Below are 18,286 nucleotides of genomic sequence, written 5' to 3'. Positions count from 1 at the left end.
CTGCCCCATCAGCCGCAGGTTCTATCGCTGCAGCACCTAGCTCTGCTGGTTCCATTGTTGCTGCACCATCCTCAGCCGGATCCATCGCAGCCGCTCCTTCTTCTGCAGGATCCATTTCGGTTGCTCCATCACATGCTGGTTCAATCGCTGCCGCTCCATCTTCCGCTGGATCTATCGCAGTCGCTCCGTCCTATGCTGGTTCTATCGCTGCAGCTCCATCAGCCGCTGGCTCCATCACCGCAGCAGCTAATGCCGCCGGTTCTGTTCTAGCAGGACATGGTGTAGCTGGTTGGGTTGGTCATGGATTGGCAGCACATGGTCACCATTGGTAATTAATAAATTATCATGCAAAGTGTAAATAGTAACGACTGATGTGTACAAAATAAATATTTGCTCTCCTCAATTTTATTTGTATTTATAATGTCATAATTCCACATATCGCAACGTTAATTTTAACTAAAACACTCATCATCTGTAAATGAAGTACCAAACTCTTCAATTTGAAGGAGAAACTTGGCGGTTCAACGTAAAGGCTGATCACATCAGCAGATTTTTGGATTATAACAGCTTCTTTAATGTATCTAAAACAATTCATAACTCATGATGATACAGGTTTTTTTATTATTTCATTATATATTTTCAAGTAATTCAGAATTGTGTCAAGAAAACCCATAAGAAAATATTTCTATACAAAAATAAAAAAGAACTTACACAGGCTATCTATATTTTGTTTATAATAATTTAGATACCCCTAAGTTTATAATAGAGCAATGAAACCTAAAATAAAATTAAATAAATAACATCTGTTCCTTTATTTCATAAAGGTATCTGAATTAATATTTATTTAATGATTGCTAAATAAATTTAGCGTTGCCTGAACCAAAATTCATATTGCACACTTTTTAAAAGTTTCATGGTTTAAATGGTTAATTGAAAAAACCTACAGCTCGTGAACACAATTTAATTTTGAGATGTAACCCATTCCAAAAGGCACAGTAAGGCGTCTTCAAAAATATTTAATTTAAATTACATTCATGCCGATCATTTGTATATCTTATTTATGCACAGACCAATAGATATAATCTGGTTGGACGATATTGGATGTCAATTTCATAATAAATTAATAAAAATAAAAAATATGTAGTTACCATTAACATCAATTTGGAATTATATAGCTCAAAGAACATAAATGTTTAAACTAAATACGTCATGAAACAAACGTGAGGACAATACCATATTAAACCAAACCAAAGGGTATTTGTCCTCTATTTTTAATTCCAGTGCCTTATTTTTTAGTTAATAAACATGTTTCATAATTTCTAATCATCATCTGTTTAACGGTTTGTAAAAAATTACCAACCGACCAAATTAGTCAAATGTTAAAAAATAAAAAGATTCGAACACATAAAAAAAAAAAATCTGTACTACTACATACAATGAAAAATCTAGGGTTCAGTGCTTTGTAAGAAAGTACTGTTTCTTGAACAACGGTTGGGAAAAGAGGAGCTTTGATGTCGCTCGACCGCCAGATTTTCCTCTAATTAAGGTTACCTTTTGTATAGAGGTAAGGTGGGGCCCAAGAGGGCTCCAAAAACAGAGGGTTGACTCATGGGAACAGTCACAGGATAAATAATTATCTCCAACGGCCGAATGCGAACTCTGGCCGAGATATAATACAATATATACTGACAAAATAATGTATTTTGAACTAGAGCTTGTGAAATGCAATAACATAATTGACGAAGTCAATAACATATTATTTACCGCAATAAATCTTTTACGTTGATTAGACATTGATTAATGTCATCTAGGTACAGATAAGGATTGTAACCCGGAAGTCCAAAGCTTTCAAACTAATTTTATTTCATCTCAACCCCATTTTTGTTACTGGGTTAGTAAGTAACACAGCCATAACACCTTTATGATTAAATATTTATATAATTAAAAATTATATTAACTTAAAAGAACAAATTGACAGAACAATGTTATAAAATGAGCGGTAATAAATAAGCTTTAAATCAAAATGATCCAGTATTATTTTATTATGGATCTCAAAACCTAGATAATTTTCATAAATTAGTGGATTCTTAAGTGATTTCTGGAATGATTTTGGGACAATTTCAAAGTTCATTATGAGCAATATATATTAATAGAAGTTGAAGACCATGAACTAAAAAATTAAACAACCTATTTCAGTTATATTTCTACGGTATCTAGCAATGGACCAATATTTCCTATATAAGCCCTATATTTTAAATGTGTATACAATATAACACATCGTTAATATCGTTAATTGTTATAATACATGTAATGTTACATCGTTAATTGTTATAATACAATATAAAAAATCGTTTCTAAAATGCATTTTGAAATGACAGTGTGAGAAAAAAATTATTGTTACTTTCGTACTAGTACCCCCTGAAAATTAATAAAAATAAAATAGAAATTATCAATTAATGATTTGTTGTGGGTATTAATAGCATTAATTATTGAGGGTCTTACAGTCACGATGATGGTAGAACATAAATACATTAATATATTTATTTTGGTGAATTCACATGTCCTAACTTATTAAGATGAACTTATTGAATATACGATTACAGACAAATATCTTGATCTAATTTCTGTGTAATTTCGGAATTCTGAAAATAATTGACACAAATTTACAAGTCTATAAATAAAATTTGTGAAGTTCAAAAATTATATAATAATAGACAAAAAAAAAATCAGCGAAGAAGAGGCTTTGGTTCCTTCTTCTCCGAATTTAACTATCTCAATTGAATGAGACCTAACCTTAGAACAAACTCTCCAGTCCCATATCACAACTCTTGAAGAATGGTGTCGAAATTGGAGGATAAAAATAAATCCCATCAAACCACTTTTACTCTTCGTCGTAAACCTGCCGACTGCCCAACAGTATACTTTAATAACGTGGATCTTACCCCTGTAGAACAGATTCGTTATCTTGGACTACACCTTGACAAACGACTAACCTGGAATCCTCACGCAAGACTGAAAAGAAAAGAAACTGCACGCAGATTCCGACTATTACAGCACTTACTAGACAAACGGTCTAAACTTCCAACTCATTACAAAAAAAAGATCTACATGACAATAATAAGGCCCATCTGGACATACGAAGTTGAGCTTTGGGGCTCCACTAAACCTTCGCATTCCTCTCGTATCCAATCCTTACAATCCAAAATTCTTCGTAAAATCCTCAATGCTCCTTATTTTGTTACTAATAAAACCATCCTCAAAGACCTAAATGTTCCTTATGTAATCGAACTACCCCGAACTCAATATCATACCTTCCATAATAAACACCCTAACCACCCAAACCCACTAGTTCTAGGTTAATTTCTAACCTTGCTTCCTCTTCCATTCCTGGCGATCCTCCGAGGCGCCTGAAAAGAAGATGGCCTCGTGACCTTATATTGTAAAATGCTTTTAGAGTGCTACTACTGGGTAGTTTCTCTACATGCTGTATCATATCAATATGATCTTACCTCAAATTTGCTTGATGTAATTTTTATACAGTTTTAAATGTCAATAAATAATCTAAGTACATTTAGAAAGATTTGAACACTTAACTAATGATGTAATTGTAAGGAATATTTTTATGTTTGTTGGTCCACTTGCATTCAAATTTAATCAAAAGTTCACCTTTCATTGGTGCTTGATAAACAGAACTTTTACGATTTATTTATTTTATTTTTTATGTTAAAACAAAAGCTTACACATATTTGTCAAGTAAATGTTTATTTAATCCGAATCTACAAAAGGTTTTGCCATTTCAGCATAAGACAAGTAGAGAAGAATATTCAATTTCAACTAAATCTCAATAATGCGTTTTTAAAGTTGAAAAAGACGAATAAATACAAACTAAACAGGTAATAATTTTTTTGTGTGTGTTTAAAAAAAAATTAATGTAAAATGTTCTAATAAAATATCAAGGAATGAGGAAGTACTGTCGAACCGAAATCGAAGACCAATCGGAAACATGATTATAACGATATTATGAGCTTGTCCCGTTATATCCAATACATATAATTCACAACCATACAAAAACTTGGAGAATAATAATAAGTTAGTTTCAAAATATAATAACAGTTTCAGATTGTTTTCAGAAACTAAAACATTCAGTTTGCAGGTTTTAGTTCTTTTATAAGGAAAAGGAATAATTAAGTCTAAGGTTACATATGATATCACAATTGACTTACAAATTCGTATTAAATACAAATTTAAATAGTACATTCAGTTTGCAGGTTTTAGTTCTTTTAGAAGAAAAAGGGATAATTAAATCTAAGCTTACATATGATATCACAATTGACTTACAAATTCGTATTAAATACAAATTTAAATAGAAATAAATACATTTAGAGCATGTACACACCGAACAGGAATGTATTAGGCAACTAAAAAGAGTAGTCTAAGGCAGGGTACTCACTGTAAGGTTAATTAATGCCGTTTATTGGATCACCAAAAACATGATAATTTACTACTTAGCATGATAATCATGTGGATGAACTTTAATAATATACGAAAAATGAAAAATCAAGAAATGGCCAATAAATATAAATTATAGTTAATACTAAGAAAATTACATTACAAAAAAAAAAGTAACTCCCCACATTAGATGATAAATAAATATTTACAAAGTCATCAACAAAACAAAGGTATCTGAGATATTAATATAAGTTTGAATTAAACTTTTTTATATTTACTAGAATCAAACAAAGTAATAATATGAATAATCTTTTCAAAAAGTCAAATATGTATTCTAAGGTATATTCTAATCAATCAAATAATAGGGACATAATTATAGGAAGAAAATACAATAGTGTAGCATAAAATAATAATAATAATATATTTGGCCAAATTAATAAAATAAGAACTAAAACATTTGAAGACAAATGGATCCTGAAAATTACAGTGCAAATAAAATAAAAGTATGATCGAACCTGGGCGTTTCCTTTCTGAAAGCTGTATAAAAGTACACCTTCCTTATTTTCAAGGTCCAGAGATAGTATATATACTCTTTGCACTAGTTCTAGTAGCATAGTTACCTGCGGTAAGGGATCAACAACTGTACAACATGAAGACCGTCTTTGTAAGTATATAAATATATGATAAAGGAGACTAAAATCACTTGCATATTACAAAAGAAATAACTTCCTCAAGCATACGATTATATTATAACCAATTATGATGTTCAGTAATGATTTTAACAATGCCTTCTTCTGGTTTTTTATAGGTTTGCCTGTTTCTGGCTGGAGTAGCCGCGGCCTCTGTACCCGAGGTCAGGTATAAGAGGAGCCTCTATGGTCATGGACTCCTGGGCTCCTCAGGTTGGGGCGCTCATGGTCTCGTCGCTCCTGCTGTAACAGCGCATGGGTTAGTCGCTCCAGCAGTCGCCGCCCCCAGTTTGGTCGCTCCAGCAGTTGCCGCTCCCAGCTTGGTCGCTCCAGCTGTCGCTGCCCCCGGACTCGTTGCACCAGCTAGTGCTGCCGGTTCTCTCTACGCTGCCCCCACAGCAGCTGGTTCTCTGTACGCCGCTCCCACAGCAGCTGGTTCTCTATACGCCGCCCCCACAGCTGCCGGTTCTCTCTACGCCGCCCCCTCTGCAGCCGGTTCACTATACGCTGCCCCCTCAGCAGCTGGTTCCATCTACGCCGCCCCTAGTGCCGCAGGTTCTATCGCAGCCGCTCCTAGTGCCGCTGGATCCATTGTCGCTGCTCCATCTTCCGCTGGATCCATTGCTGCCGCCCCATCCCATGCAGGATCCATTGCAGTAGCTCCATCTTCAGCTGGATCCATCGCAGTCGCTCCATCCCATGCCGGTTCTGTTGTAGCTGCTCCATCAGCTGCTGGATCCGTTGTTGGAGGGTATGGATCCGCTGGTTGGGTTGGACATGGGTGGGCAGGACACGGTCATCATTGGTAAATTAAGGATTTATTTGAAATCTTTAAGGCTGATGATCAATAAAATGAATATATATTTTGTACAGAACGATATGTTTACTGATATTGACCCTCCATCCTCAATTCATACATTCATAAAAAATAATTCCGAGCAATCCTTAGGTAAACGCATTTTCCCACAAATTTATACATTAAAAAAATATGTAATATAATACTAACATTTCAAAAATAATATTATGGATGTTATAAACTGGGTAACACTAGTAAAAAGTAAATGTAATCACAGACTCAAATTAGTCAAGGCAATAAAATAAACAATTTAATTATTAATAAATATAATATAACTTATACTATCACTTTTTATGAAATTATACACAAATAGTTATAACTTCCAGGAAAACTGGTGTAATGTATTAGCCTTAATATTAACTATAATATTTATTCTTGAAGAAGTTTATCGGGGGGTGCGGTCAGCAAAGAACAACATAAATAAACAAAACAATATTTATTTATTTTATGCCGACGTTTCGACCTGAATTTCAGGTCTTCATCAGGGATAGTGGCGTGTAAAGGGTCGGGAAGCAGCTAACTGATATAATATTTATTATATTCACTATTAGCAATAGTTAGATATTAATTGTCTAACTATGATATAGTTATACTATAATATTATACTATAATATAATATTTATTATATTCACTATTAGCAATAGTTAGATATTAATTGTCTAACTATGATAATTCTAAAATACTTCATTTCAACCTTTATTTCCATAAATGGTCGAGACATGGGTATGCGAAATCGTTAATTGGTCAAGAATAGTGGCGTCATCAAAGTAGTGGCGGATGTTACATTATGAGAACCAAAAATCTTGAAATGACGTGTAACAATGTTTTAGTTTTTGAGAATTTTTTTTTTCCTTGGATGATTGCAAAGGTTTATTACTGAAAATAATGAATATTTTCATTTGTTTACAATAAAATAACTAGACAAACCGCAAAACATTTGAATGAATGAATTTTGGATTAGAAATGTCAATTATTCAATTTTGCCATATAATTGATAGAAACGAGTTAGATAAAAAACACCTAATGATTGTTTAAATACATTTAAAAGTAATAACTAAAATAATTAAATAAAAATACTGCATTGTTATTTAAGTCGTTAAAAAAAAACAAAAAACAAAAATTTTATTAAGTTAACGAAGCGCTGTTTGATTGAATAAATAAACCTGTAAGCCTCTTGTTGCATTCGTAACGACCCTCCCGATCTCTTCAAGTACTTTCATAACTTCAGTATTCCTTTATTATACTCTAGCTCACTTAATTAAATGTTGATGTACGTCAGCTAATAAAATATCAGAACAAAACCGTAGGCTGTACAGGAAGGTCGACAAACAAACCGCGAAACCGCAAGCTCCTAGCAGACCTTGTGTACCTTTCACACTGCACTAGACACGCTTCTGGTCAAACGGGTTTGTAGGGCAAAAACTATTTGAACCCATCCTGTCCCACGTCCGATAGGGCAAAGGTGGAAAATAGTCCACACTTTCACAACACAAGATTGATATTTCGAATTCAAATATATATTTTTTAAAACATTGTAAGTAGGTTTGTTCTGGTAATTGTATTGGACAATAAGAACTACTTTTCTCCACATACTGTGAATTAGAAAATTAGTATTGGATTTTTACAATTTCATCATGCGCCTCAAGAACTATTTAATAGTTGAAAAATTTTGCCGCTGTAACGATTGACACTTTGTTTTATAAGGTACAAAAAAAATTAAACATAACAATGATTTATTATGAACTCCCGGATATGATTCCAAAATGATCCTATCAGAATTCCTGACGTCTCCCCCTATTTTGTAATTTACTTGTTCTACATCTTACGTATCTTTCAGCAAAGGCGAGACCTTGGTATTTCGTCACTAATTCGGAATTATTGTTATTGTATAAGGCATTATTCCTCTAATGTAATCAGGAGATTGGTTGAAGTGAAGGCAATCCGACGTTCGTCCTCGACTACTGTCGGCTTTCATCTTAACAGAACAAAAATAAATTTATCTTTATCCAGCCTGTGTTCTTTTTCAACAAATTCTTTTTAAGGATATGTCGTAGAATGTTGTAAAAGTTATTAAATAACCATTGTTATCAACTTAATAAATAAAATTTAATCCAGATAACACCAGCTTGAAGAAAACCGTTTCAACCCTCACTCTATTCCGTTTTAGCCAACAATTACTAGGCATGCCTATAAATAATTAATTTAGTGTAATAATACATTTAAAATTAAAGAATAGAGTAGATAATATCAGTTGAATGAATAAAATAAAATCAAGAATTCAGGAAGTTCAAGGATTCGAAATTCCAAAAAACTAAATAAAAAATCATAAAATAAATCCAGAAACAGGAACTAAAAAGGTATTTCCAGGCAGTGATAAATTGAAACACGATAAAAGCCTTATAGTATAATCTTATCATAAATATATTACTTAATAGTTTTATATAAATATTTAAAAGTCAATAATATCCAATACAATAATATCATGTTATACAATACTATCATAATATTATCAAATACAATAATATTATTATATTACATACTACTTCCTTATACAATAATATCATATACAATACAATAATATCATAATATCATCCAATAAAATAATATTATAACACAATAATATCCTTGTATTATATACTATCATGATCAGATTACTGCAGTTATGTTTTCTATTGTTATTACCCATATTACTTTCCCAATATTTACTATAGATTATTGTACATGTCTTAAATAATTAACCACTAACTAAAGTGCTTTAATATTAATATATTCATTATTTTTAATTTTACTTTTTAAACAGTATTATTTTCCATACTTAAATTTATCTTTAACTGTACCCTTCCTATTTATTCAATATACTTGTTTATTAAAAAAAAAAATTTTATCTCTATTGCTGTTGTTTTTATTTTAACTCTGATAATGGTCCAATGAATTGAAACGTTGTTACATTTAATAAAAAACAAAATAAAATTATCAAAGCCTCGTCATTTTCCGGATGATATAAACAGACAAGACTAAATCCTTCAACAAAAAAGAGAATAGATGTTACCCTGTATTTCATACTAGAGTAAAGAGTTTTAAAGTTGAATATCATTTGAATAATTGATCTGATACAGATCTTAGGTTAAGAAGTATAGTAAGCCAAAGAGGGAAAAAAATGTAAATAAATTGATATTTTAAAATAATATCTAAGCCATGATTCAATTGAAAATTACATCATACACAATCCTGCAAAATTCACAAGATTTATTGTTTTTTCATACCCAGATTTCTAAACAATAGGTCCTTACTACAAAAAGATTCGATCAGGGTGTTTATATACTGTCATTGTTAAAGTTACATTGAATACAGTCTTTTTTTATCTCGAAAAAAAAAACGAAATTCGATAAATAAATTTAATATTAAAAGGAAAAAAAATCAATTTATTTATAACATAAACAATTACATCAATGACGTGATCAAGGAAACAGAATCTGTTCGTAATAGCAGTGCTACTACTAGATGAACTATTAGAAGCGTAGTAATCACTAGACAATAGTACTATTGTAGAATGGGTGGACCCTCCATCATTGAAAAGGATTTGGAGGGAGTCCAAAGCTATAGCCATCAATTGTTTTCTTGTTCTATGATTTGCATTCGGATGTTGTAAAGGCTATTGTATTTTACTATAAAATAATTGTATTCGATCACATTAAGGGTTCGTTGAACTAAAATGATTATCTACCCTCGACGCCTCTCCACGTAATGGACCCGGTTCACGTCAAAAAGAATTACGATGTAATTAAATATAGTACTTTTATTTCCTTTCAGTTGGAGATGGGAAAAGCATGCGGGAAATAAAAGAAAATATATGTTTTAAGATTCAAAACTGTCACTCGCATTTTATGTTTTACTCGTCAAAGGAGCATTTTGGTTTCGTGTTTTGTTGTAATGTCAAATTTGTGTATTATACAACTACTATCGTTAATCCGATATTGATCAAATTTACATAGTTCGGATTATTAACTACATTCACTAATGCATTTTTCTTGACACACCTATACTTCGAAAATTACCCAAAGTTGGAAGAAATTTGGATTAGAGTAAAATGGGTCAAATATCAATTTTACCAACCTTCATCCACAACATTCGCAAATGGACGCCCAAACCTATTTTTTCGGCACATCTATATTTCGAAAACAGATCGTCCGATTTTGCCCAAATTTGTAGGAAAGTTGGATATTAGTGTATTGGGTATCTAGTAGTTAAATAGTAGTTTAATTTCAAATTTCACCAAAATCTTTCGCCTATCCGTCGCCTTCATCGTCTTAACTTAAAAATATTCAGGTGATCATAACATAAAAAAAAAATTATGGGGTCTTTCCTTCTCGATCCGCCGCCAGAGGAGCGCTGACTGTTTTAACAAATTTTAAAACTTGAAACTTACTCAACAGTAGTGAATTTTTACAAAGGCTGTTCTAATACTAGTAAATGTACTAATACATTGCATAGTATTAGTGAATGTTTTCGAGGTGTAATAAGAAGGATTATATATCTGGGGGTAGGGGCCTAGCCATTTAGCTATGACCCCAATCTAAGCTGCTTCCCCAAATATTTTCTATGAGAAAGGGAGTGAAGGAAAAACATATGGATATACATTTTTTATTTAATTTCTTTTTCCTAAGTATAATAAATAATTAGGCTGTGGTAATAACTGACTTAATTGATGTGAAGTGAATTGAAAGCAACCTTACCTATGGGGTCGGATATTGTGAGAGAGAGAAAAAAACTATAGTTTTATTAAAAAAATATAAAAAACTACAAATTTATTTTAGTGGTAAAATGTAGCCTTCATAGAAGAATAAAAGGATAAATAGAATATCTCTTTTTTTATTGTTATTCTATTTATTTATTTATTTTTATGACTGCTACTCATGTTAGAGGTTAAACATGCACCAGACGTACGATTTACACATTTTCAGAGATAACACAGGTTTCCATGGAAACTTGTACTCTAATATTTTAAAATAAACAGGGAGCAATTCGTTGCATCTTCGTTGATATTCGTCAATATTTAAATAATGTTAAAATATTTCATTATTGTGATACAGTGATAAATAAGTCCGTCAATGAGTTGATACAAAACCAATCATCGCGAAGTCTTTACTATTCTTTTATCTTGAAGGAATTCATGAATTCATATAAAAGGACTCGACAAATATACGAATATAAAAGATTGGATATCAATGAAAGTAAAATATATATATTTATTGTTAACTTTTTTCTTGACGGTTAATAATAAATACATACATAGGTAATATACTAAATTTATACACATTTAAAAGTATATTTAACAATTAATGTTGAACTAGCTTTCTTTTCAGAATACAAAGACAGTTAAAATATAACTGAAGACGATAGTGATGCAAGAGAAGAACACAAGAATGTGACCAAGAAGAATGACTCCACCACCACACCCATCTTGTTCTCAGTCAGGCAGAAGAAGCAGATCTTGCAACTTCTCCGGAGGAAAGTGGTGAGTTAAATAGCGGATTAATGTAAGGAAAACGTTTTTTTTTTTCTTATGGGCGTTAGTGAATTCACAACCTTTTATTTTTTCAGATACTAATTAAACTAAAAAAAAAAACTGCTATCTGACAAACTATTTAAATTGACCTATGGGTAAGAAATTCAAATCGGAATAAAATGCATAAGCAAACCAAAAAATAGTAAATATAAATTTTTATTTATAGATTAAAGCGATTCGTAAATACTAATTTATATAAGTGACACCATTTTTGGAATGAAATATTGAATGAAGGGATAGAATATTACAGATACATTTTCTTTCTTCTTTGTTAGTAAGCACCAATCATTGTTGATTACAATTCAGTTCTAAAATTATATAATTAAAAGGAAAATCGAAAATAATAAAAAACAAAAATTTATAAACTTTCGAGTTCATGAACATCAATATACATTTTTAATGGTTGGTTAATTGGCCGTAGTTATTCAAATACAACTTTAAGTGATAAATTAATGTCTTTAAGTAACAAATTTCAGAAGATCTCCAGCACTATAAAAGACCTCACTATGGATAGTTTGAGATCTAACTCTAATATATTCCTTAAGGAGAATAATAAAACAGTAGAATTAGTATTTCAACGCTTTAAATTTAAAAAAAATTACCATCAAAAATATGATATCGAATAAGTAGAAAATAATAATAATAAAACACAAACATAAATAAACATGAAATAAATGGTTTTTATAACCTGAGGAGTTTTACACCCTTAAACCAGATAGCACGAAAATGATATGGACTCACGATGATTACTTTGTTTTCTGTTTTATTTTTTTACATATGAATTATTTAGTGGTAACATCACAGGTTATCGTGCAATATTTTAATTCTTTTCTGTTCTACAACCACCTTGAAGTGGTGATATAATAGTGAAAAGTAGTAGGATTTTTAATAAAATTCTTTTAATTAGCCACAGAGAGTATTAAATGAAACATACACCTCTAAATAACAAATTGAACATGTAAATAAATCTCGATACAATGACTTTAGAATCAATTCAGAAAAAAATAGTTCACTTTTTACTAAGGGATTTTCGCAAAGTTAACCTCGTTATAACGAAAAACCTCTCTATTACACACTGTTCATCTCAGCACAACGAATGAACGCGTTTGGACATGAATCATTGCTAATTCTCCTCCAACTTCTTCCCATTCCTACTTACCAAGTCGGTTGGACATAACGCAAAACTTTTGATTATAATTGCAGTGTGTAGTAAGTACATGTCAGGTAGTGATTGCTGACAAACGGTTTACATTAGGCATTGAAATAACGGAACATAGTATTTTTATATTAAATTTATGCGGATTTCTTTAATATATTTAATATCATTGTGAAGAATAAAATGAGGAAGTAAGATAAAAGGATTTAGTAACTAAAATATTCCGGAAAAGTTAATTGACACTGATCTGACGGGTTAACATCCTAGAATGAGGGGAAGGATTTCATCAATACCAATCTTGTAGATAAGGGTTTGGACAGGTGTTTCGGCATTGAACCTTCGGACTACCTATGCTTTACTATTATTATATAAATATCTTTCAACACAATTTCAGCGTGAGATATATGTACAGTAATTTACAATACAAAGATAGAACTATTATTTGTCAAGTTTAGATAATTAAGACAGGATGTATTCCAATTACAAAGTGTTTGTTATTTCTCATATCACACATATTTATCGCTAAACGAGGTGGAATGATACACAATCCATTATATACTAAATAAGTGTTTGAACCTCAATATGAAGAATTTTAGACCCTAAAACTCGAAATAATGGATTTAAATATAACAAATCCCACGATATAACGAATTTTAATATTTCAAATCCCTCGATATAAAGTACTTTATTATAACAAATTCCATCATATAACAACTTTTTTCTTCCAAAAAATCCTTGCGATTCATAATATCATTCCCCAGAATTGATCTGTTTGACCAACAAACTGATGCTGAAAGTAGTGTTAGAGTATTCGAGATAATATTAATCTTGGACTCACACAAGGGGCTTTGGTTGACTAAGAACGATACGAGTACTATGGCACTAGGGAGATTTGGACATCTGAGGTGTACGAGCTTTCAGCAAAGGATGCCGTACGATACACAGTCGAGCGCTTTCGAACAATCTACAGATATTTTTTTTGACTCGAGTTCTCCATTGAGGACCTATACTGCCACAGAGTGGGAATGTTCATGGGAAGGTTCATATCTCGGGGCCGCTGCGAAATAAATATCGACCAGTCCAGGTGGGAATCGAACCCGCAACCTACTGAACCATGCGCTCGGAGACTCTTGCACCAGCCCGCTCAGCTATCAGGTAATAGTAGCAGATCTCAGACTGCAGTTCCATTAAATTAAACTCCTTATCCATCAGCAATTTTATAATATACTTTAAATTCACAGTTAAAATCTTGCAATTAATAACAGAAACCATCAATAAAGAATAGAACGACTTAGATGATAATTTTTTTTTGCTTGATTTATATCATTTATATGATATTATATACAAAGAAATGGCCAAATACGAAACATTAAATCAGATTTAAAAAATAATATTTTCAAACAAACTTGTTTAATGGTTGAATACAATAAGAGATAAAAAACATTTTCCCAACTTTAATGCTTCGCAAATTTCATAGTATATTTAGCTTGTGTTTTTATTTAAAATTTAGTTTTTAGACAATCGCGACACTTTAGCTCAATGAATACAATTGAAAATGTCAAATTTGGTAATATTAATATAACAATACAATCTGAACAAACGAAAAAAGTTTTTTTTTAGGGAAATATCAATCATAGGCACTATTACAACTTTTAGATATTGGAACATCAGGATGACTACAATTCAAAAGGAAAAAAAGAATTTCATGGAAAAACCAATTTTAGTTCAATATATTCAAATGGACATAAACTGAATAACCTACCTCAGAGTAAATTTAAAATGAAATTCCGTTAGGTGCATGGCGTTGGGCGTAGTCTCCTTATGCAACGAAAAAAAAGTACACCTTCCTGGCTCTTCAAGGTCTGTAGGGAATATATAAACACCCACCGCTAGAAATAGTAAACTAGTTACCTCTGACAAGGCAACGGTGACGTTCTAGATGAAAATTATTTTAGTAAGTATATCAAGGGATAATATAACTCACAAATAAAGTAATATAATATAATTTAAAATAACGAAATAAAGTCACATATCATAGTTACTAATAATAATAAAAACAATATAATATCTACGTAAAATTTGATAATGCATAATATGGTAATTTGGAATGTAATAGTTTTTTTTTTCTAAACGAAATACAAATTAAAACTTCATAAACTTTAAAACTGAACGTCTATAATAAATTTTAAAATATCTTTTATAGGACTAAGACATTTCAATAAAAAAAAAAAAAAAAAATCAATTTTTTTATCGTAAAGCTGTACAAACTTTAAACAGTACAAAAAAAAAATGTCAATAACTTAATTAATTTAGGGGTTTTAGGTAAAGTCGGGTGTTCAATTCAGTATAACAAATTGTTTATTTATTTTTTGACTATTAAACATTTAGTTATATATATATACACACACTATTATAGTAGTATATACATATAAATAACTTATTACTTGAGATTAAATCAGGCAGAACTAAAAATTATGGCTATGAATATATAAAGTTTTGTAAATAATTATACTATATACAGGTTTGAATGTGTTAAAAATAATTTATTTCAGTTAAATTCTTTACCGTGAGTGTTTAATTAATTTACTAATATTTAGTTTATCTCAATTTACATTAGGGACAAACGTATATTATTGAAATTATTTTCTCTCTTTTATCTGTTTCACACTTTGTATGCATTTTTTTTAATAGGGTATGAATAAATATTTCTACAATTAATTATTCCTATTGCCTTTGAGTGTGGGAAATTATATTACATGTTCTAATATTAATATAGTTATTTTTTTAACATGCATCGTACCAGGGATATTTCTTTCACTGGTGTAAACCGACCCTGTTTTTTTTTCTCACCCTCGTGTTTGAACGTGGAAAAAGCAAAAAACCTTGATTTTCCTATTCTTCCACAACGGCCATTTTTGATTTCTATAAGGGTGATAAGGCTAAGATTTCGTTACCAAACAGGTCACTGGAGCTCCCCCAAAACTACTCCTTGAGATTAAATTCTAATGCATTTAATAGAACCAAATTATAGACTTTATTTATTTATTTTTTCATAAATATATTGATAAATTTAAAACAAATTTTTTTTTTCATAAAAATTATTCTCTATGAAAATACAATATTTTCATAAAATTTTAATATTCTCAATATTTAATAATCATAAAAAATGAGAAATATAATAAATCACAGTAATCTTATTTTTTTTTACTTTATATTACATTTTATTACATGCATTTCACGTTATTATAATATGGAGCAATAAATTGCAATTTCCCGTACATAGGTTCCATAGATCTTTCTCTATAGAATCATGCATATAGAAGATAATAAAATAAATTTTTAATGTACCTCGACAGCCGTTACGCAAATTTAGTGTGAATAATTTTCCTGAACCGGAAGTACCATGAAGAAGTAAGATTGGATTATTAGATTCGTGACGTATGTTTTTTTCTATCAAAAAATCAAGAAAAACCTTCCAATCTGTTTTAAAGGCCAGCTCAATAAATTTTGATTGAACGAAATATATCTTTCAGGTACGCACATAACTATTTTAATACTGTCATTTTTTGTTTAAAGTTAATAGGAATATTAAACAAATAAAATAAATTTGATTCATCGTTTAAATATGCAAAACATATTATTTTTGCATTGATCACGACAATATTTGGTATTTCAAAAATATTATATTTAATAAGCATTTATAAATCAGTCAAGTGGTATCTCAGAGGTTATTCAAATTTTAATTCAATTATCCTTGATAGAAAAAAAACATAATACAGGCAAGTGGCTGGCATTAGTCCAAGAGAAAAGCAAAACTGAATCCTGGGTCATGAGGAATGAGTAGATAGTTGTAACACTCAAAATTTACCGTTTGGTGTCTCTCAGTGTTATAATATGTGACTAAATAATTTATAAATTATTCATTGAAATGTGTCTACCTCTTCAGTTTATTCTAAAAATGTCATCAAACCAGAATTTAATAACTTGTTAAAATTAAAAAATAATTTTCGCATTGATTTTCACTTATTTAGAACAATTCACTTATTTGTTACCCTTCTATGACTAATATATAGATCTACATTCAGAGAATCAATTGTGCAAAAAAAAGTAAAAAAATATTGGTACATTATTAACTTATTCCCTTATTCAAATGTAGGAAGTCAAATTTATTATGTTCTATAAATTATTTTTAAAAATAGCAGTGCTTATAGTGAATGACAATGTTATATTATTATCAAGGTAAGCATTTTGGTGGGAGTGGCGGTGGCCTCACCTATTGTGGTGAGAGACCGAAGGAGTTGGTACGGCGGCCACGGGCTTTTGGGGACGGTGCCCCACGGCTTCTATGCTCCAGGAGTCCTCTCTCCAGCATCCGCCCTCCTCGCAGCCAGCTTAGCCGGCCCAGCTGTCTACAGCACTGGCGTTCTTCCTTCACCGGTACCGGTTCCAGCACCTGCTGTCGTCAACCCAGACTACGACCAGAGCACCGACGACGGCTCTTACAACGACGGATCCTACGACGACGGGTCCAGCAACGACGGCTCTTACAACGATGGCGACAGCAACGACGGTTCCTACAACGACTACTCAACTCCTGACGTCGTAGTCCCAACAGCACCCGTCGTGGCTCCAGAGATCTCCGCCCTGACGGCAGTAGCTCCAGCCACATTCCCACCCCTCGATGCCCCAGGCACCACCCCAGCCCCAGCTCTTGCAGGCCCAACACTCGACGGACCGACTGTTCCTGCACTGGTCCTCCACGGACCATCCGGTACCATCAGAAGCGGACCTCTGTCAACCGGCGCCGTATCCCTGGCTGGCCATGTACCTCCCGCTCATCCCGCTCCGGTCCATTAACGTCACGAAGGTCTAAGGATGCTTTTCAAAGGTGTTCATACTAAATTTATTTACAAGACTGTATAAGCAATAATAAAAGATGATGTAAATAATAAATTTTATATAGAGCTATATCGAATAGGAAGGCACCTTTTAAAGTAGAAACTTGAAGACACTGATATTTATTTATTTGTTTAATTATCAAATAAACATAAAAGTAAGATTATAATACTTTAATAACCCATAATATTATATTATAATCTTTCTAAATAATGATCATTACCCGACAGCATAAACATTGATATGTTATAATATCATAAATGCATGCAAATAATGCATATATATAGCTATAAGTAGTTTATGATGTTTATCTTCGTAGGAGTAATAGTTTACATGAAATTTGCTAAAATAACTTGATTTATAGTTGTTCGGACAAATTTTCATTTGCCAAATTCATATTCATACGTATCATAAAAACTACTACCTCTACGAAGATAAGTATCATAAACTACTTTATAGTAAGTTAAATTTCCTTTATTTTGATTTTTGGCAGACACATGTGCGTCTTATCTAGAGATATATTTTTTCAAAATCCAACATTTTTACGAACAACTAGAAATTAATATTTTGTGAATTTATTTTGTCAAATATCATAAAAACTGCTAATCCTACAAAGATAAACATAATTAACTGTTTTATAGTAAATTTAACTAGCTTTAATTTGAGCGCTGGCT

The 18,286-nt window shown here is 31.3% G+C and overlaps 3 protein-coding genes and 1 long non-coding RNA gene across 4 annotated transcripts in view; 3 read left to right on the top strand and 1 right to left on the bottom strand.

Moving 5' to 3' along the window:
- The window catches only part of LOC136795562 (F-box/LRR-repeat protein 17-like), a gene marked incomplete in the record, with an annotated part of 1,081 nt that extends 677 nt beyond the window's left edge, over window positions 1-404 (top strand). The window contains 1 exon segment of the mRNA XM_067046532.1: window positions 1-404. Within this exon segment, the coding sequence (XP_066902633.1) occupies window positions 1-332 (332 nt within the window).
- LOC136795563 (uncharacterized) overlaps window positions 1-18,286 on the bottom strand; it is a 461,741-nt gene that overhangs the window by 15,527 nt on the left and 427,928 nt on the right. The gene's annotated exons all lie outside the window — the stretch shown is intronic.
- LOC106691055 (F-box/LRR-repeat protein 17) lies at window positions 4,973-6,013 on the top strand. The gene is made up of 2 exons (XM_014436706.2): window positions 4,973-5,113; window positions 5,258-6,013. Exons 1-2 carry the CDS (start codon window positions 5,099-5,101, stop codon window positions 5,945-5,947), a joined length of 705 nt encoding a protein of 234 aa, XP_014292192.1. The 5' UTR covers window positions 4,973-5,098; the 3' UTR covers window positions 5,948-6,013.
- Window positions 6,714-17,775, top strand: LOC106691074 (uncharacterized PPE family protein PPE24). The gene is made up of 3 exons (XM_067046535.1): window positions 6,714-6,717; window positions 11,388-11,509; window positions 16,956-17,775. The coding sequence occupies exons 1-3, from the start codon at window positions 6,714-6,716 to the stop codon at window positions 17,571-17,573; spliced, it is 744 nt and encodes a 247-aa protein (XP_066902636.1). The 3' UTR covers window positions 17,574-17,775.

The sequence above is a fragment of the Halyomorpha halys genome, unplaced genomic scaffold (genome assembly GCF_000696795.3).
Source record: "Halyomorpha halys isolate HHAL.00 unplaced genomic scaffold, Hhal_1.1 Scaffold51.1, whole genome shotgun sequence".
Classification (NCBI taxonomy): domain Eukaryota; kingdom Metazoa; phylum Arthropoda; class Insecta; order Hemiptera; family Pentatomidae; genus Halyomorpha; species Halyomorpha halys.
Note: the sequence above shows the minus strand (reverse complement) of the source record. Positions and strands in the feature narration are given on the sequence as shown.

Excerpts from the sequence above, each read along its gene's own strand:
- LOC106691074 (XM_067046535.1), top strand. Across the intron at positions 11,510-16,955 it reads AACTTCTCCGGAGGAAAGTG|GTAAGCATTTTGGTGGGAGT; the intron begins GTGAGTTAAATA and ends ATTATTATCAAG.